Source organism: Ictalurus furcatus, chromosome 26 (assembly GCF_023375685.1).
Source record: "Ictalurus furcatus strain D&B chromosome 26, Billie_1.0, whole genome shotgun sequence".
Classification (NCBI taxonomy): Eukaryota; Metazoa; Chordata; class Actinopteri; order Siluriformes; family Ictaluridae; genus Ictalurus; species Ictalurus furcatus.
In genome coordinates this window covers 7989679-8012126 of record NC_071280.1, presented here as the reverse complement: position 1 = coordinate 8012126, position 22448 = coordinate 7989679, and the positions used below count along the sequence as shown (strand labels likewise).

The 22448-nt window shown below is 39.9% G+C and overlaps 2 protein-coding genes across 2 annotated transcripts in view; both read right to left on the bottom strand.

Moving 5' to 3' along the window:
• tmem39a (transmembrane protein 39A) overlaps positions 1-8080 on the bottom strand; it is a 30058-nt gene extending 21978 nt beyond the window's left edge. Inside the window, exon 1 of the mRNA XM_053616401.1 lies at positions 7784-8080. The gene's annotated coding sequence lies outside the window, so the exon portion shown is untranslated. The remainder of the gene's footprint in view (positions 1-7783) is intronic.
• Positions 8081-9800: 1720 nt separating this feature from the next.
• On the bottom strand, positions 9801-21054 carry ildr1a (immunoglobulin-like domain containing receptor 1a). The gene is made up of 8 exons (XM_053616402.1): positions 20821-21054; positions 16010-16180; positions 14329-14478; positions 13068-13187; positions 12750-12896; positions 11729-11857; positions 10882-11525; positions 9801-10585 (listed from the first exon to the last, which is right to left on the bottom strand). Exons 1-8 carry the CDS (start codon positions 20867-20869, stop codon positions 10547-10549), a joined length of 1449 nt encoding a protein of 482 aa, XP_053472377.1. The 5' UTR covers positions 20870-21054; the 3' UTR covers positions 9801-10546.
• Positions 21055-22448: the final 1394 nt, after the last annotated feature.

Below are 22448 nucleotides of genomic sequence, written 5' to 3'. Positions count from 1 at the left end.
TGTGCCGCCAGTGACGTAGCCAGAAATTAATTTCAGCAGGATGAGGATATATACTAAATAAAAATCACAATTATTTTTCTCATCTGCACATTTAAATTGGTATTGACTCACTCGTGCGTTTCAGGTTGATGTCAGGCAGCAGTAGGAGCGCTGATGACATGAATGTGTTACTTAGCCTAATCATCTAAGGCACAATCCATCGCCAAGTAATCTTCCCGAATTAATATCGCAGTCAAAACATACATTTATGACACTGAAAAAGGATTAAAAGAACATGTTAAGGACAAAGCGGGAGGGGAGGAAACCACACCTTATATTATAACTCCTGATCTAGTCTTCTGAAAATACATTGTGCTGATATTGCAGCAGTTCGAGTTGTCTCACGAAGGCCGCATCAGGAGGGGTGTCGTATCATGTGAGCCACCAAGTGGTTTACACTGGTTCTCATTCACCCATTTACACACACACCAATGGTAGCAGAGCTGCCACGCAAGGTGCTAGCTTGCCATCAGGAGCAACTTGGGGTTCAGTGTCTTGCCCAAGGACACTTCGGAATGTGGGGTCATGTGGGCCGGGGATCGAAACGGCAACCCTACGATTAGTGGACAACCCCCTCTACCACCTGATCCACAGCTGCCCATCATCTCATGCCTATTCACGACACATTGTTCATGTTCTCACTGCTGTTTACTGGCGTTTTCTCACAAGCAAGTTACAATAATCGCAACTACCCCAACAACCTTGCAACAAATTTTGCAACAAAATGCAACCTTGCTATGTTGATAACAGGGAGGTTTTTAATAATTTTGTTAGAATGCCAATATCTTAAACTAAATAAATAGAGAATGATTTTGAAATGGGAGACACTTACAGCATTATTCATGGATAGTAACATCAAGGCAAATCTAGAATGTAGAATTACAAATGTTAAAACTCCTCTGACATACAGCTCAAACCCGATTTCCATGGAGTTCGGATTTTGGGGGTTTCCCCCCCCCTTTCTCATTTTGCTCAGTCTGTGGCACTTCTTGATGCATTTATCAAAACAGCACAGCCGAAAACCAGCAGGTCTGAGGACACATCTTGAAAGTCTGGCTTCTTTCAGTTGCTGGTACATTTCTTCACTAAAACGTGGGCAAATAACGCAGGAAGAGGCCATCTGACTGACATTTCTGCTGTTAAACACACAAAAAGATCTTGATTTAATCGCCACTGACTGATTCAAAGGCAAACCTCTAATAACTTTTAAACACAAGATACTGTATTTTCCCCCTGGCCTACTGACAATACCTTGCTGTGAGAGAAAAAAGCACTTTGTTTTAGCATTGGAACCTTGTGTAATGTGTAGAAATGCTCTCAGACCCTCAGTATACCCTGGGCTGAGCGTGAGAGTCTGAGCCTAAGGGAAGACCACAGGATATATTCAGACGTGCCCACAGACACCACAGGTGCTACAATTTAACATGCTATCTTCCTTAACTAATCACCGCTGACACTCTGTCCAGCCATGACTGGACATGATGGGGGGTAAAAATCAGCTACGAAAGTCCACACTCGAATGTTTCAGATTTCATCTTCTACTAAGTTGAGGCCAAATGTTTTACATAGGCTAAAGATAGTCAAGCTCAATTTTTCCCGTTTCATGTTACTAAACATTTCCTGTGGTAAGTCTTTAAGAGTATCTACTTTATTTCCATAAGAGATCATTTCAGAATGATGGCTAAGAGGCTGATTTATTCCAGCTTTTATTTACTAGATCAGATTTTCAATGGGTCAAAAGTTTACATACACTATTAACATTTGGTGGTGTTGCCTTTTAATTGCCCGAGTTTAAATCACTTAAAACTCTTGGGGCAGCTTCTCACAATACTTTGCTGTACTACTTTGCCATTCCTCCTGACAGAATTGCTGTAACTCAAGTCAGGTTTGTGGGCCTCCTTGCTCAGACACACTTTTTCCAGTTTCAGTCCAAAGGTTTCTATGGGATTCAGGGCTTTTCAATAGCCACTCCAATACTTTCACTTTGTTGTCTTTAAACATTTTTGTTTCACCTGACCAGAGAACACGCCTCCTAAAGGCTAGTTCTTCATCCTGGTGTTCACCTGCAAAGTTCAATCTAGCGTTTTCACGCCAGTCTTGGAGTAGGGGCTTCTTCCCAGAGCGACTGTTCAGGTCGTAGGACTGGTCTAGGATGGTGGTTGGACATTCTTTGGTACCTGATGCCTTCAAATCCTTCACCGGTTCCTTTGTTGTTTTCTTGGAGTTCATTTGAAACTTTCAGACAAAGGTTTGGTTTTTTATGTAGCTAAAATTTAAACGGCACTATAATACATTTAATACATTATAGACACACAGTATTGATATGTTAGAGCATGAGATTTATATAGTGAAGTCGCTGGCCTAAATGTGCTATTGGGTACACATTGGTTGCCAAGGAAATACAAAATGCAGGGATTTTTCTACATCTTTTGAACATCTTGGTTGTGAATCAGTCATGAGGGTGTACGGAGTACCAAGGGACACTCAGCGTCATTTACACTCCGTGACTCGAGTGGGTTGAATTTGAATTTAAATCCAACAGAAATTTGATGGAAAAGAAGTGGAAATTTGCAGCAGAGACTAAATGCACAATAATAATAATAATAATAATAATAATAATAATACTTTACATTTATATAGTGCTTTACATTGAACTGGAGGGGGGTCTCCTCATAATGCGCCAGAACGCCCATCACACACCAGCTAATGGTGGACAGGAGGACAGTGATGCAGACAAATCAGGGATGGAGATTATTAGGGGGCGATGATGGATAAAGACTAATGTGGAATTTCGCCAGGACACTGGGGTTATACCCCTACTCTTTTCCAGAAGTGTTTTATTAGCCTAAGGGTTATGATAAAATGTTATTCTTTCCCCAAAATGACTGTTTTGACCTTTCATGGTTTATGTCATTTACATTGTACAGGGTTAAAATGACACAGCAATCAATTTGATGTGTCTATGGCCCCGTTTACGCTACTGTGCGTTTTCGTTTATAACTTTTGGTACGGTTACGCCTGTCCTCTGCACTACACCGAGACTTTTGGAAACGCCGAAGACCCCGTTTTAGTTTGAAAACTCCGGGCTTACGTTTCAGTGTAAATAGATAAAACAAAGACTTTTGAAAACGAAAGCGTGGCTCTGCCCACATTCACCCCCTGACCATTACGCTACCTTGATCGCATACACAACAACACGGAGACTGAACTGCAAGCTTCGCTGGATTTGTTGTCATTCTTAGCAGCCATTGTGCAGCTACATTCTGTATAACACTGCAGCGGCCCACATGCGCAAGAGGCGAGCACCGATTAGAGAAATCTGCAACATATCTCATTTCGCGCGGCGTAAGTCCTACATGGAACACCTGTTTGGATTAGCAACCAACTACCTGTTTACACGTGTACGCGCATGCCCAGTGTGCATGAATGGTGACGTGACGTGCGTTTTCAGTCGTGTAGCGTGGGCGGGGATCGTTTCTGAACCACAGCGTAAACGCCAGTGTGGACGAGGATGGTTTTTATTTTAAAACGCACTAGTGTAAACAGGGCCTGCGTGTCTATCTAACAATAAATTCAACAGGCTGCATAAGGAAAAAGGCCGCACATCATAAAATACCACTTCAATTACATGAGGTATAATAAACTTTTAATCAAGTCCACGTTCCCTCCTCTAAAAGGCAACTGCCTCTTTACCTTTAAACAAGAGAAGATACAGAGTAAAAGAAAAAAAAAAGAAAGAAAAAACACTTCTCCCATGCAGGCTGTTTTTTTTGTCTCAAGCATTATAGCATACTAGTGCATGAGCTCAAGAAAAACAGCAACGGTTCAGCTGCGTTCAGCAAACAGGAACTGGAAAAGTCCCCTAAATATTTAAGGCCCGTGTGTTTGGGAGCACTTTGGATTTATGATAAGCTACAATGCTGATGGCCGGTAAGTGGTGGAGTGAGGCATGCACTATATGCTGGCACTGATACCTCAAACACATTCACACACCAGCTCTGAAATCACTCGAGTCAGTTAGCAGAACTAAACATAAACAAATAAATAAATAGCAATACACACACACACACACACACACCCTAGCTGATCCAGTGCAGGTTAAAGTAATAACTGTGGCAATTGTGAAGTTCACAGCTGCAAATATGCAACTCCACAGGTTGGAGGAGAAATGCAGCATCCAAAAACACAAGTGGGGGAACAGAGGGCTCCGTGACTTTGACGGCACAACGGTACGTGAAATAAAATAAAAAATAAAATAAAACACTATGCTTCAGACACGCACCATCACATCTGTGAAAGCTAGACAATTGATAGTCTGAATGGATTACGCAACTACTGTGTCGTTAAGTTCCAGTTATTAAAATGAATTGAAACCTAACATGAAAACACCTTGCTGATGAAAGAGGAGAGAGGAGAATGGATGACTGGTTCGAGCTGAAGGGAAGTCTATGGTAACTAATCACTCTTTACAACCGTGTTGAGCAGAAAAGCACAACATGCAGTACCCAGAAGAGGATGGGCTACTACAACAATGACGACGACAACAACAACAACAAAAGACCACACCGACTTCCACTCCTGTCAACATGAATCTGAAGCTACACTGGGTACAGTCTCACCCAGGGATGGGTACCGAATCCTGGTATTAAACTGGCCCTGGGCTAAATTATGAAAGACCATAGTATCGCTAAGCTCTGATGCTATCGTTCTGCTTTCTGTAATGGAGAAATTAAGAAGATACATTTCCTATTTATTATTGCTAAATAAATGTTATCTTGTACATTTTCTCTCACTAAATATTCCTAATTTGCGATAATATTAAGACATTCGTCTGCATTTTCGTTATATGCAATCCAGGAGTGAGCTCGCTCATGCACGGGGGCTGTCAGTCATACGCAACAGCGAGTGAGCACGCACACACAGACCACAAAAGTGCCCACTTAATACACAGACTGGCAATGTCTGAGAGAACCAAATGTTCAAAAGTGTGGTTGATGCAGACAACGCTCGTTGCCACAAGTGCAACACGATTTTTGCTTCTAAGCTCGGAAACACGAACAGTCTGTCACAGCACCTTTCAAAATGTGCAGACAGAGAAGCGCACAGTTTTCGACTGCCTAGCTAGCTTGTCCCTGCTTGCCGCGTCTACGTCCAGTATGTATGCTAGAAGCCTTCCCAAATAACAACGACGTATAATCATCGCATAATCGAGGTCTCTCACGGCATCGAGACAGCCGTCACGTCTGTTCCCCGGAAACAGAAATGATCAGTTCAGCTCTCGAGTCTTTGGGTTCGAGTCGTTCGTTCATCCCGTGACCGCCCAATAGTCTGATAGCAGTGGTGCTGCGACGTGATGACCAAACGACTCGGACCCAAAGACTCGAGAGCTGAACTGATCATTTCTGTTTCCAGTACAGAACCCATGGGGATGTTGCTGTGCATGTGCAGTCAAAAATGAATGAATCACTCTCTGAGACAACTCGTTGTTCCCGAGTCATATTAAAGATTCATTCAAAATGAACGAATCGTTCATGAATGACACCACTAGAAAATAGGCTTCAGCGTTGCAGATTTTGGAGAGCGTCCTGGATGCGGTTCTCCGTAGATAGTTATAGTGTTTTGTACTTTGTAGTGGAAATGACTTACTTAGTCAGTCAGTATATTCATTCGTAATTAATATTTGAGGTTTGGGTTGTCTCATATGACTAGCGGCGTCACTGTCCTCTTCCTCAGCTGGACACTCGAGCCGCTGATCCAAAAAAAATCTCACTAGACTGACTACGTTTACATGGACAGCAGTAATCTAATTACTGACCTTATTCTGAATAAGACAACATTGTGATTAAGGTGTTTACATGAGTTGCTTTTAGAATACTCCTTTCATGTTCCCGTTTTACATGTTATAGAACATAGATCGATTAACGGCACGTCATTACATCCTTTTTAATTTTATGAAAGCAGTTAATTGAAAGCGCAATTAATTATTTGTCATGCTATACATGCAAATAGACGACTGTTTGAAGCCATGGGCTGTGTCCGAAACTGCATACTTACCTACTGAGATACATGCATCTCGCCTACTATACAGCAGGTAAGTACACTGTTTCAGACGCAGCCGTGCTCTCTTTTTTGCCGTAAAACGGTTGAGCACTGCCGTGTGTGTACGTGTCCTGTCGCAAAATGCGGTGAAAACTCCCACACGACGTTAATAGTGTGATTAAAGTGTTTACATGTCTATAACGCACGTCAATAATGTGACTAAAACAGTAATACCCCACACATCTTAATTCTATTTGTGTTTACTTCGAGAATTACTTTAATCAGATTAAATTTTTTTGAATCGTTGTTTATATGCTAGTTTCTTAATCAGAGTATCGTCATAATATCAGATTATTGTTGTCCATGTAAACGTACTGAACCAGAGTAAATCCCTGTCCACGCACGACATTCGTGCCAGAATGACGAGCGTAAACCTGAACTGTTTTCAGTTTAAGAGTGTTTTTCTTCCCTCGTTACACACTTCTTGAAGAAAATAAATCCTTTTTTTTTTAATACTTATTGGCACAAATTTAATCTCTCTCACACACACACACAGCAGGTCTGGTTGCAAGTAAAGGAGTAATGCTTCATGGGTTTAACTGGCAACGACAGAAATGAATCGAGGTGACAGCGATAAACCGATCCGAAATTGATCATCATCATTATTATTATTATTATTATTATTATTATTAAAAAGATAAGTGGTGTGTAAAAACAAAATCATGCTTTTAAACTGATCAACTCCTCTAATAAATCCTCTGAATACTTTAAATACTCTACTATTAGACTAAAAACGAATCTGTGTTCATGGCACAGAATTAACTAGCTCCATTAATTAATAGTGATCTCATGTACAAGGCCCTCACAGAGACAATAAGATCATATAATAAGACAATAAGATGAGTGTGGGTGTGGGCTGTGTTTTTACTCGCCATATGTTTGACACGACGCAGTTAACAGCAAAATGAGGAACTGAGATAGAAACTTTGCTCGGTGACGTTTAACCGCCATGAATTTCACCACTTCTACTGAACAACTGCCTTCCACATGTATTCATTTACATTTAAAACAAAACAAACCCAAGTGACTTAAACAAAGGAGCCAAAACGAAAGACAAGAATACATGTAATACAAGATTAGCATCTCAGTTTAGAGTGTAGCAGCATGTAGGCGGTCTTGTTTTGCGTGGAGTTTTACAGAATATTATAGTATTATAGTAATATATTATAATCCCACTTGCACCTGGTTTTGGTGCAGGAGTTGGAGGCTGCAGTGCAGCGCGTGCGCTACGGTACAGTTACCTTAGCCACCCGCCTGCAGGTAAAAGCAACCTGTAGCTACAGCGTTACCTTCCACTAACTTTACACACCTTTAACTCGTCACAATGCAGTCGCTAACTGCGAACTAACGAAACCCTGAGCGCTCCTTTTTAAAAAAAAAAAAAAAAGAATAAACGGCTTAACTGCGTGACTGCGATTTAGGTCCAAAATACAGGAAGAAGAAGAAGAAGAAGAAAGCGTGTACTTTTACTTAGCTGTTACGTGTGCTAGCTAGTTAGCATGGGTTAGCGCAGAGGCTAACTAGCAGCTGGTTTAAAGTTTGCACTTTAGCACAGCGCTTCTTCTTCTTTTTTCCGCGTTTCCAGCCGGAGCGTGTCGTGTCAAGTGCGTGAAAAGAGAGAGACGCAGAAAAGAAAAACACTCACGCATCAATTCCGAGCGGATGGAGTGGACGCATCGGTCAATCGGAGTAAAACATCGAGTCCAGAGCCAGCGTTTGTTTCTCGGGTGATGCTTTTAATAACAATCGGATGTTCTTCAGGTGGAAACGGAGCGACGCGCTCGAGTAACGGTTCCGCTGATAAGAACGATTACTTTCCGCAACGCAGCACGGTCATTAAGTTGCAAAGTTAGCCAGAGTTAATCAGTTAGTTTTTTTTTTCCTTCTCAACACGCAAACCGACGTGGCAAACTGAGTCCTCCCTCGCCTGCGGTGACGTCATCGACGAGGCGACGTGGGTTCCCTGCGTGGTGCGACACGTTCGCCTGGGCAACGGCCGCGTTCCAAACGCCTTGCAGTTCCCTATACAGGCGCACTACATTACGGCATGACACAATAGCACTTATGCAGCAGAGCTAGGACGCTATGTGATCAGCAGGAAGCTATTTGGGATTTATCCACGGGTTTATCGCGCGCGCCTCTTTCCTGGACAGGTGGAGCTGTTTCGACTAACATTTGAGCAAGCACAGGCTAGTTAGCTGTAGTGTCATAATACAGACCAGGAAATGTTTCTTAAATGATATGTTAATTGATTAGAATTGTTTCTGAAACATTCTGCAGTAGTGCACAACATTTCAGAGGCTTTATAAATCTCCTATTTATGATGCACATAAATACTTAGAAAACAGTACAATTCATTTTTCAAATGATTATTTTACACCGTGATATGACTCCTACCAAGTGAATGCACAATTATAACCCCAAAATGGACGATACATTTAATTACAACTTTATTAAAAGACATACCTGACAATGCTTATATGACTAATCACAAATGCACCCTTCCACCACATACATGTTAATAAACCATTCTTCTGTTGAGAATTTTAAAATTGTAAGACATTTTTCTTCTTCATTTTTAACATTCTTTGCTCAGCTTATGGCAGACAACTCATTATTATATGCAAAATTAGTATTCATTAAAAATAAGACAATTATTCACTCACAAGAACAAATAAAGCTATCAAAACACAAGTAAAGAACAAATAAAGCTATAAAAACACACAGATAAAGAATTCACCAAGGATTCACCGATTAGTTTCCCTTCATTTTCAAGTCACTTCTTCAATAGATTAACCAAAGAAAAACATTTATTGAAGTCATTTATTCATTTACAGTGTGCTTCTGAGGCATTTTAAAAGATAATGCTTAAAAAATAAATACATTTAAAATACACAGACACACACACACACAGGAGATTCATAAATTGATATATTAGTTTACATATATATTGATAGATAGATTCAGCTTCATTACACAAAGTGAAATATTTCAAGCCTTTTTTATCTTTATGATTACAGCTCACAGAAATCAAAAATCCAGTATCTCAAAATATTAGAATAAAGAAGTTCTAATACAGAAATGTCGACCTTCTGAAAAGTACGTTAATTTATGCACTGATACTCGGTCGTGGCTTTAGTCCTTTTGCATGAATTACTGCATCAGTGCGGCGTGGCATGGAGGCGATCAGCCTGTGGCACTGCTGAGGTGTTCTGGAAGCCCAGGTTGCTTTGATAGCGGCCTTCAGCTCGTCTGTATTGTCGGGTCTGGTGTCTCTCATAGATTTTCTATGGGGTTCAGGTTAGGAGAGTCGGCTGGACAATCAAGCACAGTAATACCACGGTCAGCAAACCAGTTACTAGTAGTTTTGGCACTGTGGGCAGGTGCCGAGTCCTGCTGGAAAAGGAAATCAGTATCTCTATAAAGCTCGTCAGCAGATGGAAGCATGAAGTGCTCTAAAATCTCCTGGTAGACGCTGCATCGACTCTCGACTTGAGAAAACACAGTGGACCAACACCAGCAGATGACATGGCAACCCAAATCATCACTGACTGTGGAAACTTCACACTGGACTTTAAGCAACTTGGATTCTGTTCCTCACCACTCTTCCTCCAGACTCTGGAACCTTGATTTCCAAATGAAATGCAAAATTTACTTCCATCTTCCCCGTGATTGTGGTTGTGTGTACTGAACCAGACTGAGAGATTAAAGGCTCAGGAAACCTTTGCAGGTGTTTTGAGTTAATTAGCCGATTAGAGCTCTTCTCAGGTCGATATTTCTGTATTATAAATTCTTTTTTCTAATATTTTGAGATACTGGATTTTTGATATCCATGAGCTATAAGCATCAAGATTAAAACAAAAAAGGCTTGAAATATTTCACTTTATGTGTAATGAATCTTGAATATATGAAAGTTCCAATTTTGGATGAAATTACAGAAAACTATGAACTTTTCCACGATATTCTAATTTTTAAAGATGCACCTGTATATATAAGCTTCCATTCTATACACCTGGTAAAGAAGCATTACATCATGGACTAGCAACTGAGCAACTGCTTCATGTTATAAACCACATTCATAAAATCTCCAGACTCAGGATTCAGGCCACTGAATTTTACACTGCCATGAAATACAGCCGAGCCCACGAGATGAAATTGGCAAAAGGGCTCAAATGTTTTTTTTATATATAAAAATTGACACAGCTAAAACAAAACAAAAACTCTCTTCAACATACTCAAATTCTTTAGAAGTTTTAGAACTAGGGCAGTAGGCCTTTCAAGGCAGTGTTGGTCAAGCCCAATCTAACATTTCTTCAAATAAAAACCTTCAAATACTAATCACTATGCAGTGCTGTCCTTGGCACTTGCTTTCAGGATAGTCTCCATAATGGTGGAAGGCAGACAGGCTTCAGATTACTACACTCGTACCACTCACTGAGCTCTTAACCTAAAGGAAAGAGAAGTCTTAGTTAATATCCAATGGAAAAAGAGTGTGTGAGGTCAGCACCATGGTGTGTCCTAAAACACTCAGAGTATTCCCAATCTTTAACTGTAATCCTGGGTTTTCAAAGGAGATAAGTGCTAAAGAAAAAAAATTCAAGTGAAGCTTCAAGTAGAGTTAGTAGGATTGTCCACCATTATTGCAGAAAAAACTGAACAGATGTAATCCCAGGAAGGTAGCAGGCTGTTAAAAGTCTGAAAACATTTGAGCATTTTCACAAAAGAAGGTTTTTAGACTCTTACAGAGAAGGGCCGCCTTGTCGGTTTCTGGCCTGGCTCGTATTCGCTGTAGCTGGGTGGGTGGTCAGACCAGTCTCCGCCTCGGGCTCCACCCCGGGCTCCACCTCTAGATCCACCTGCTCTCCTGCTACTGTCACTGGCAGAGTCCCAGTATCCTCTACTGCTTTCCAGAAGGTCCTCTCTGGATCGTGAGCGAGGCCGATAAGTCGCTTGGCTCCGGGTATCCAGCACGTCTTCCTGACTGTAACTGCGTGACATTCCACGTCTAGATGGAGGAGGCTGGCGGTGGCGATTGTAGCTGGAAGAGCCACTGGAGTGTGCCGGGTGGTGCCGGCGGGAGGCAGGGCCATCGTCCAGCCCAGAAAGCATGCTGGGTGGGCCGGCGGAGAAGGGCACAGTGTGGACCATGTGCACAGGTGGAGGTGGGATCACGGGGCTGGTGACATCCATGTCTCTCACCTGGTTCTCCAGGTAATCCAGCACTTTGTTGGCACTGTCCCTGCCCTGCATGTTGGGCACTGGCATAGGTCCAGGCATGGGGCCATGCATAGACATGGGCATGGGGTTGTGCATTGGGCCAGGATGGACAGGAGGTGGGAGGGGCATGGGAGGAATGGATGACATGGGGAACTTTCCTGATGCTGAACCTGAAACATAAACATAAGGCTTTAGAAAATACACAGTGCCTGCTTTAGTGTTTTATTCATAGGTAATAATCATGGGTAATATAACTTATAACTTAATATAACTTAGCTTTTGCATTACAGTTTTCATAATCAAACTGGAATAATTTTTTTTTAAAGGCTAAATGAATATATACTTCAGATAAAGCAAATTCTAATGAACTGACCTGCATACATCATGGGATTCATTTGGTATGCAGAGCTGTGAGAGCTCAGGGGTGCGTAGATCGGCTGCCCACTAGCCCAGGAGCTCATCGCCTTCTGGGCATCCTTCATCATCCTGTGCTGCATCACCACTGAGCGCAAGAACAGTGTTTGTCAGTATGAATCTGTGTTTTGTTTGTTTGTTTGTTTGTTTTTTACAATGCAAACCATTCTGAAACTGCAGTATTCTTGATGGCCACAAGTTGGAGCCCCAATGCTTTTTAGTTCACAGTTCATTGGTTGGTGGCTGGAGCAGCCACATCCTGCCTGTCAGCACTGCAGGTGTTACAACTGCCAGATAATTAACAAGGTCACATATCGAAAGTGTTTTTACATGAAATGTATGTGCCCCTGTGAACACTTCTAAAGAGAGCGGCATGAAATGACATACTGCAGCAGAAGTGTATTTGTTTTTTCAATTATGGAAACTACTAGAATTAAGGCTTGACTTTAGTAGTTTATTTAAACCATTTAGAAATACACTTTTTGTATCTTTGTTGCCTATGAAACAGGCTACTTCTGTACGTTTCAAAGCCTATACCACACTTAGAAATAATGGTTTAAATGCAAAGCACCTTAGGTTATATTTTATAACCAATTAAAAGACTGATGGACTGCCTGTTGCATTCACTCATATACTCATTCATTCATCCATTTATCTATTTACTCACCCATTCACTCACCCACTCACCCACCCTTTCACCCTCCCATTAACCCATTCACTCTCCCACTGACCCAGTCACTCTCCCATCGACCCAGTCACTCTCCATTCACTCTCCCATCAACCCAGTCACTCTCCCATTCACTCTCCCATTGACCCAGTCACTAACCCATTCATTCTCCCACTGATCCAGTCACTAACCCATTCACTCTCCCACTGACCCAGTCACTCTACCATTTACTCTCCCATTGACCCAGTCACCCACCCATTGTCCCAGTCACTCATACATTATTGTTACAATCCCCAACGTATGTTAATTTTACTTTTCTCAGGGCAGCAGCAGGTTTGTGGGCAGCATGGGCAACGGACATAACAGCAACATCTCTGAGGGCAACACTGGCAGCAGCAAACACAAAAGAGGATGATAAGGAGGATGGCCCCGATGATTAAGAACAATACAGTCAGCCAGTCTGAAAAGGAAGATACACATTAGTTATTAGAAAACCCAAATCCTACAATCAGCTGTGTATTTAAAGACATGAATGACAAAGTCCTGCCCCTCTCAAGCATGGTTTCCACTCCCATAATTATTATTTGACAAACTATTTCATTTCCCAATATAAAGAAGAGAAACTGCTTACTGTAAACAATGAGCTTCATATAGTTGTTTGGATATCCACTTGTATCTCCAGGTGCATCAACAGAGCACACATAGACACCATTGTCCCACCACTTCACCTCGGTGATCACCAGGTCTGCCTCTGAGAGACAGACAGAGATAGAGTAAGAGAGAGACCAAGAAACAGAGAAACTCAGCACTCAATCTAGAAGCTTAACCATCAAGTCATAACCACTAGTTCACTGGAAAATACAAACATTTGTAATTGCTTCTTGTTTATTGCTATAAAACTAAAATAATTTTTAAAAAATGATATATAATATAAAAGAACATGCAACATGATAGCCATAAAGCTGAAAGTGGAAAAAAAAAAATCTTCTCTTTGCTAAAGCATAACATTATGGATCATAGTAGAGGTTTATGAAAGCACATATCAGTCAGTGGTGTCAGATGCATTATGAGAAAAATGGTAAATAAAGTTTTATGGAAGTGGCAGTGGTGCAGCCAGGAATTAATTTCAGGGGGTATGTGAAAATATCCTAATATATGGATATACTAATATATATACACACCACTGCCAAGTTGCCACTGTTGGGCCCTTGAGCAAGGCCCTTAACCCTCTCTGCTCCAGGGGCGCTGTATCATGGTTGACCCTGCACTCTGACCCCAACCTCCTAACATGCTGGGGTATGCGAAGAAAAGAATTTCACTGTGCTGTAATGTATAGGTTATTAATAAAGACTCATTATCTCATGATAGAATCTCAGTTTTATCTGTACAATTAAATCGATAATTGGGTGGATGTCAGACAGCAGTAGGAGCGATGATGGCATGAATTTGTCTACCTACAGTATCTACCCAATATCTACCTATTTACAAGCTACCAATCTCACCATATTAATAATGCTGGCATAAAACACCTTTATTCCTGTTCCACTGAGCATCATTCAATTGCTAGATGGTGGTAGTAGTAGGGGAAAATGACATTTTATAAAACCAGATCTGTCCCTAGCTACAGCATTGTGTAATGTTAGGTCATTTGAGATATTAATATAAATAAAGTCATTGGAGGATAAAATGTAACTTACATTTCCATTTATTAATTTGATAGATGCTAAGGGATTTGCTCAAGGACACATCAGTGGTTCTTTGGCAGCCCTGGGAACTCAGCCCTTTGAACTCATTCTTTTGGTCACTAGGACAGAATCTGCCGATTTATTACTTAAAATAAACAATAATCCCATGCTCCAGGAGATCATAAATGAATAATGAAACAGGCATACTGTTCTGGATGGTGATTCTGCGCCCGCTGTACTGTGGACCTAGTGAGGGCTCGTTGGTGCCATATTTCTGAGCCACAGTCCGGACGGTGCGCTGGCTATCTGGGCAGTCATTGGACGGGTCCTGACCCATCTGCAGAGCTGCCTGGTAGGCTGAAGAGTAGGTTCAGAGAGAGCCAACAAAACATACGTATTAAAGTCTATGGTGATCATAACATTATTAATGACAAATCCTTTCTGAAGGTATGACGAATGGATACATACTGTATATTACTGTGCCTTTTTATATAAACTAAATAAATGACACTAGTCTCCAACTGAACTATATTTCAGAAAACCTCCCCTTCACAGGCTGACGGAATGATTCACTTGGACACCTCAGCAGTCAGAAATTGTGTTACTTTCTCGGGAAAAGATGTGAAATTATTACTAATTCTACAGCTAGGCCTTCGACAGAATTCACCTTCACCCAGTTACGGTGCCCTCCACTAATATTGGTACCCTTGGTAAATATGAGCAAAAAGGCTGTGAAAAATTGGCTTTATTGTTTAACCTTTTGATTTTTTGTTCAAGAAATTCACAAAAATACTCTGCTCTTGTGGATATCAAACAATTGCTACCTCTCTGTGCTCCAAAACCACCACTGGTGTTTATTACCAAAAAGCTCTATTTTGGTTTCATCTGACCATAGAACCCGATCCCATTTGAAGTTCCAGTAGTGTCTGGTAACCTGAAGATGCTTGAGTTTGTTTTTGGATGAGAGTAGAGGCTTTTTTCTTGAAACCCTTCCAAACAACTTGTGGTGATGTAGGTGACTTCGGATTGTAGTTTTGGAGACTTTCTGACCCAAAGACGCAACTAACTTCTGCAATTCTCCAGCTGTGATCCTTGCAGATATTTTGGCCACTAGAACCGTCCTCTTCACAGTGCCATGAGACAATATAGACACACGTCTAATTCCAGGTTGATTCATAACATTTCCAGTTGACTGGAACTTCTTAATTATTGCCCTGATGGTGAAATGGTCATTTTCAATGCTTGTGCTATTTTCTTATAGACACTTCCCATTTTGTAAAGCTCAACAACCTTTTGCCGCACATCACAGCTATATTCCTTGATCTTACCCATTGTTATGAATGACTAAGAGAATTTGGCCCAGGCATTATCTCATATTGATAACCCTGTGAAACAGGAGGTCACGGTTAAACAATTTCCTGTTCCCAGCCATCCAGGTGTCCTAAAAATTTTTTTTAAATACCAATGGGTGTACTTCAAATATAGTTTTCTCATATGAAATTATAGTGGTGCCAATAATTGTTGCACACCTATATTTAGCAAATATATTTTTTGATAAACCTGTTTTGTTTGATATCCATGAGAGTATTTTTGTGATTTTTTTTTATAACAAAAAAGGCTTTTTTTATGTCAAAGTTAAAACCCCCTTTTTCCAGTTACATAGGAAAATAGTAGGTGTTTATTGATGCCTATTTAAAAAAAATTGGATATAAATTAATTGTTACCATATGACAACACTGCAGTAAAGGGTTAGAATGTGGATGACACAAAAGCACATATACAGAGCTAATCAATGTAAATCTTTTCTAACACACCCTTCCTTGACCTTCTTTCAAGCTGTGACGCAGCACCTGTGCTTAAATCCCTGTGGGCTATTCTGACCCCTTACCTGTGGAGTAGTAATCCAGCACGGGGTCTTTGCAGAAAGACTTGAAGAGCCAGGTGACCAGCACATTCTGAGGGTTAGCTGAAGTGGTATAGTCACAGCGCAGCGTGACCGGGACAAAGAGACCTGTGCTGTACTGCGCCTGTGGCACTGTCACCAGAACCGAAAACACTTCTGTATGAGAAAGACAAACAGATATTGGTGAGGAATGAATTCTAGAAAGAAAAAAAATCCACTAAAATATGTCAGTATTTGTTATCTGTAGTAGGATGTTATCAGAGTTGGGAGGGTTACTTTAAAATGTATTCCATTACAGTTACAAATGACTTCAGAAAAAAAATGTCATCAGTAATGTAATCCAAGTATCACAATATGAAAGTAATGTAATCAGATTATTTTTGGATTCCTTCAAGGTCACATATGTAAATAAAGTCAAGAGAAAAGCAATATGATCTAATTATTTAGAGCTTAAAAACATGTTAAGTGTTTGGATTTTGAACAAATAAAAAAATCACTGCCCCTGATATGGGTAACATCACAAAATTTGGGGTGACCATATTCTGGTTTTCCAAAACAGAGGAGACCTTTTCCCCCTGTGTATTAATAACATTCAAATCAGAATATATATATATACACACACACACACACACACACACACATATATATATATATATATTTCTTTTGAATGTCCATGAAATAAAATAAAATATTAGTTGCCACGAGTGAACCTTCTGCCATCATTTACACATTTAAATGGCCATGTAATATGAAGCAATGTGATAACATGAAATAAAGATTCATGACCTTATATGGTCATGGGCATTGTTTTGACTCAGGACAGCTGTCATTTGCTGCTATTGAAATGCAACTGTTTGATGGAATACACAACAGTGCTTCACCTTTGTGTGTTCGCTGAGAGTAGTCTAAAGGTTGAGAGGTAGAATTTGGCCAGTAGTTGCTGCAAGCCTTTTATAATCGACCACTTGGTGTGCACGAAGGCGGGAATTACAGAGAGGGGTTAAAGCAATGCAAACATTCGCACACATGATGCAGTATTAGACCATAAGCACATCATAATGAAAATAAATCCGAATCCCGGACATTTTCTAAAATTTAGAAATCCCGGGTCCAAAAAGTACCAAAGGTCCAAAAAAAGAGGACAAAACCGGGAAAAACAGGACGCATGGTCACCCTAACAAAAGCATTTCAGAGAACAATTTGTGTTAAATTCTACCAAAGTATCTTTGTGCAAAATTTATTTGTGCATGCACCAGGAGGTTGTTCCTGTGAGTCACGACTGACAAGAGAGAATCAGAACTATAATCAAGCAGCTGTCTATATTGTGTTCTGTCAAAAGATAAATTTCTTTGCTTTTAAAGGGGGAAAATATATATATATATATATATATATATATATATATATATATATATATATATATATATAAATTAATCCTGTTAGTATTCCCATTTTTACTAAATGTACCTGTAATCTGATTACTTTTTTTTTTTTTACATAACTGTAATGGATTACAGTTACCAGTGTTAAAGTTGACACAGGTTATTAACCGTTATTCATGCGTGTATGTCATGTTGTGTAAATAGAGCAAAGCAGCCATAAATGGGAACACACACACACACACACACACACACACACACACACACACACACACACTTACTCTCCCACACATAGACTCATCTATGCACTCGAGCCAAGACTGCATATGAAAGACGCAACATATAAAAACTCCAAAGAACTCTAACCTCTCATCTCTCGTTTCTCTCTCCTACACATGTTAAAAAGTTGATTTAACTGGGGGTTTTCAAACATATCTGATGTATTTTAAAGTAACTACTGTGGTGTTACATGGTAATTCTGTTTGGAAAAAATATTGGAAAAAAATGAGGTTATTAAACATTTATTTAGAACACCAATATCACAATGATATTTTGCTTTGTTCAAAATGGTGATTTGACTCTTCAATGTCACTGGCCCATGTTATCTAATCACAGTAAGATTGTGGGACATACAGTGTCCTCCACTAATATTGGCACCCTTGGTAAATATGAGCAAAGAAGGCTGTGAAAAATTGTCTTTAATTTTTAACCTTTTGATTTTTTGTTTTAAAAAAAATCACAAAATACTCTGCTCTCATGGATATCAAACAATTGCAAAGAAAAGATTTATAAAAAAATATATTTGTTAAATATGTGTGCGCAACAATTATTGGGGCCCTGTGTGTGCGGAGTTTGCATGTCCTCCCCGTGCTGCGGGGGTTTCCTACGGGTACTCCGGTTTCCTCCCCAGTCCAAAGACATGCATGGTAGGCTGATTGGTGTGTCCAAAGTGTCCGTAGTGTATGAATGGGTGTGTGAGTGTGTATGTGATTGTGCCCTGCGATGGATTGGCACCCTGTCCAGGGTATACCCCGCCTTGTGCCCGATGCTTCCTGGGATAGGCTCCAGGTTTCCCCTTGACCCTGAAGGAAGGATAAGCGGTATAGAAGATGGATGGATGGATGGATGGGTGGAACAATTATTGGCACCCCTAAGAATTCATATGAGAAAAATATATTTGAAGTACATTCCCGTTGATATTCTACATTTTTCTGTACACCTGGGTGACTAGGAACAGGAAATTGTTCAAAACATGACTTCCTGTTTCACATGGTTATAAATATGAGGTAACCCATAGGCCAAATTTGCTTAGTCATTCATAACAATGGGTAAGACCAAGGAATATACTATGATGTGTGGCAAAAGGTTGTTGAGCTTCACAAAATGGGAAGTGGCTATAACAAAATAGCACAAGCATTGAAAACGCCCATTTCCACCATCAGGGCAATAATTAAGACGTTCCAGTCAACTGGAAATGTTATGAATCAACCTGGAATTTGTACGTGTGTCTACATTGTCTCAACACACTGTGAAGATGACGGTTTGAGTGGCCAAAAAATCTCCAAGGATCATAGCTGGAGAATTGCAGGAGTTAGTTGCGTCTTGGGGTCAGAAAGTTTCCAAACTACAACCCGAAGTCACCTCCATTACCACAAGTCGTTTGGAAGGGTTTCAAGAAAAAAGCCTCTACTCTCATCCAAAAACAATCTCAAGCGTCTTCAGTTTGCCAGACACTACTGGAACTTCAAATGGGATCGAGTTCTATGCTCAGATGAAACCAAAATATGGCCTTTTGGCAATAAACACCAGAGGTGGTTTTGGTGCACACAGAGAGGTAGCCATATGGAAAAAGTACCTCATGCCCACGGTTAAATATGGTGGTGGCTCTTTAATGTTTTGGGCTGTTTTTCTGCCAGACGACCTGGACATTTTGTTAGGACACATGGCATCATGGACTATCAAATATCAACAGATATTAAATGAGAACCTGACTGCCTCTGCCAGAAAGCTTAAAATGGGCCGTGGTTGGATCTTCCAGCAGGACAATGATCCAAAACATACATCAACATCAACACAAAAATGGTTTACTGACCAAAAAAATCAAGGTCCTGCCATGACCATCCCAGTCCCCTGACCTGAAACCCATAGAAAACCTGTGGGGTGAACTGAAGAGGAGAGTCCACCAGTGTGGACCTCAAAATTTGAAGGATCTGGAGAGAACGGTTCAGATCCCTTGCCATGTATTCTCCAACCTCATCTATAGGAGAAGTCTCAGAGCTGTTATCTTGGCAAAGGGAGGTAGCACAAAGTATTGACTAAAACGGTGCCAAAAACTGTTACACACCTATATTTAACAAAGATGTTTGATAAACCTGTGTTTTGTTTGCAATTGTTTGATATCCATGAGAGCAGAGTATTGTTGTGAATTTTTTTGAACAAAGATTTTTTTTTTTAATTAACAATAAAAACAAATTTTCACACCCTTCTTTGCTCATATTTACCAAGGGTGCCAATATTACTGGAGGGCACCGTATGGAACTTAAATAGGAGTAGGAAGACTTTGCATTTTTTAAATCAAACCTCTTATTGGATTGTTAATGATTTTTGCTTTCTAAAGATAGCCTAGAAACGTTTCTGAAACTCAGATTATAAGTAGAACATTTTATTAAAATAGTGTACATATGTAATTGCATATAGATCATTCAAATCCATTACAAATTGTGATGTTTATATACCTGCAAAAGTATTATAGAATTCTTGGGAGGGAGGGAGAGAGTGAGCGAGAGAGCGAGGGAGAGAGTGAGAGAGAGAGAAAGAGAAAGAAAGAAAGAAGGAGGTTACTGAAGAAAACAGCTAAACCTGTTGAACTGGAAAGGGAGAGAGAGCAGGAAATAGTTTCATGCTGCTCAAAACCCACAGCAACACACACACACATTTATTTTTTGCTTCTGGTTATCCTACTTATAAAACATTTCTTTAGATTAACTTTCCCTTGAAAGAAATTAGGTTAGGCTTATATACTTTTTCCAGATACCTAACAAAACTACATACTACATAAACATGCTGCAGGTGTCAATTTAATTAAACATGTATTCTGAAATGCTTCAAAATTATTCTATACGAGCCAAACATTTTAGATTTGAATTCCTGAAGTTAATTATGAACACAGGTTCATTAAAAATAATAATAGTAAATAATAATAGTAATAAAAATAGAAGGCAAATAGCTAAATAAACAGAAAGGTGTCTGAGCCAACCGTGAACACCTGTAATCACGTGACCGATACTACCTTCCATTGTTGCTGTTTATCTTTTCGGTTTCGTCTGTACCGCCGTTTATATACATACAAATTTCGGTTCCGAATAAAACGTTGTTTTTAAAAATGAGCATAATTTTTTATTTTTTTTTGGTGAGTCTTACCTGAGAGCAGGAAACTGAGAAGCACTGGCGCCACTATCAGTCTCTTCATTATGCACCGAAGGTTATGAAGATTTAAAACAACCCTAAACACAAACGTGCCCCCACACTCACGTAAAAAAAACCCCAAAAACTAAACTATTCAGAAAACAATTAAATGACGGTATTCCCTATGAAAATCACAGGTCACACTAAAGCTCTAAACTTTAAGCCTCATTCCTCCTCAGCTTCCGCGGTGTTCTGACTCCTCCCCCATACAGGTGCTTCGCGTGACGTAATTACGCCGCTCGCGCCCAGGTAAACTGGACTGAGCGGGCAGATCAATCAAATATTACATAATATACTACAGAATTTCAAAATGGCGGCAGTCTGCAATTGTTGCCTATTAATGTTGCTACATTTTAACCTCAAGCATTACTGGCATGTGTTATGGTCATAATTTCTCTCCATATAAAGCTGCTACATTACAATTATGGGAAAAATATTTATACCATGTTATGTAACAGATGTTTTAGATACGTCTGCTCAGTTACTTTTATACGAGCACTTCATTCATACATGACCCTTCTAATGTAAAGAATATTTTACTGCCGTCCTCTCAGGTCTTTTAAGGCAAATTTGGGGCGTAGTTTCCGGGGGGATCACAATAAAATCAGAACTAACTATTACAACCAACACCCCATGTTTATACCATGATCAACTGAAACATAGGTAGAAGTAATTTATGTTGTAACATTATTGGTGTTCAGAATGAATTGTGAGTTTGTCATAATAAATCAGATAAAAATACTACGACCCCCCCCCCTCCGTTGCTTAAGTTGGTATCGCCCAACTATTGCCACGCAATAGAGAGAGAGAGAGAGAGCGCGAGCAGGTAGTTTAGAGGAGGAAGGCAAGTGCAGACTTTTTACTATTAGTCTATTACTATTTTACTGCAGACTGTTTTACATTGCTGGACAGAGAGGGACAGTAAAAAAATAAAAATAAAAATAAAAGACGTACTCAGAAGGAGGTAGAATAATGTGGTGTAATCCAGCTAACGACACTCACATATAATTCATTATAATTTAGCCATAACTATCGATATAAACTAGTTAGCAAGGAGCAGCCTTGTGTTATGTTAACTCAATTTTATTTTAATAGTTCCCATTATTACCAACAACAAGGTTCTTCAGACTAAATGATGTGTATAAGTTTGAATCAGTTACCGTGTGCATTCATTTGGACTCTTATTATGAACTTTGTAATGTATTTTAATGGAACAATCATTTGATTATAAATGCTTGTGGATGATAGACAGATAGACGGATAAATGGATAGATGAGTAGATAGATAGATAGACGGATGAATAGATGAGTAGATAGATAGATAGATGAGTAGATGGATAGATAGATGGATGAATAGATGAGTAGATAGATAGATAGATAGATAGATAGATAGATAGATAGAGGATAATTATGTAATGGCACTGCAGATATAACAAAGCTGATTAAAATCAGGATAATATCAGGAAGCATACTCATCCACACTTCAGCCCCCCAGTGATCAGACCAAATCTTCACCCATGATACTAATAAAATCACAATGTCATTACAATAACGTCCTGTAGTTTATCATCAGCCTGCAAAACA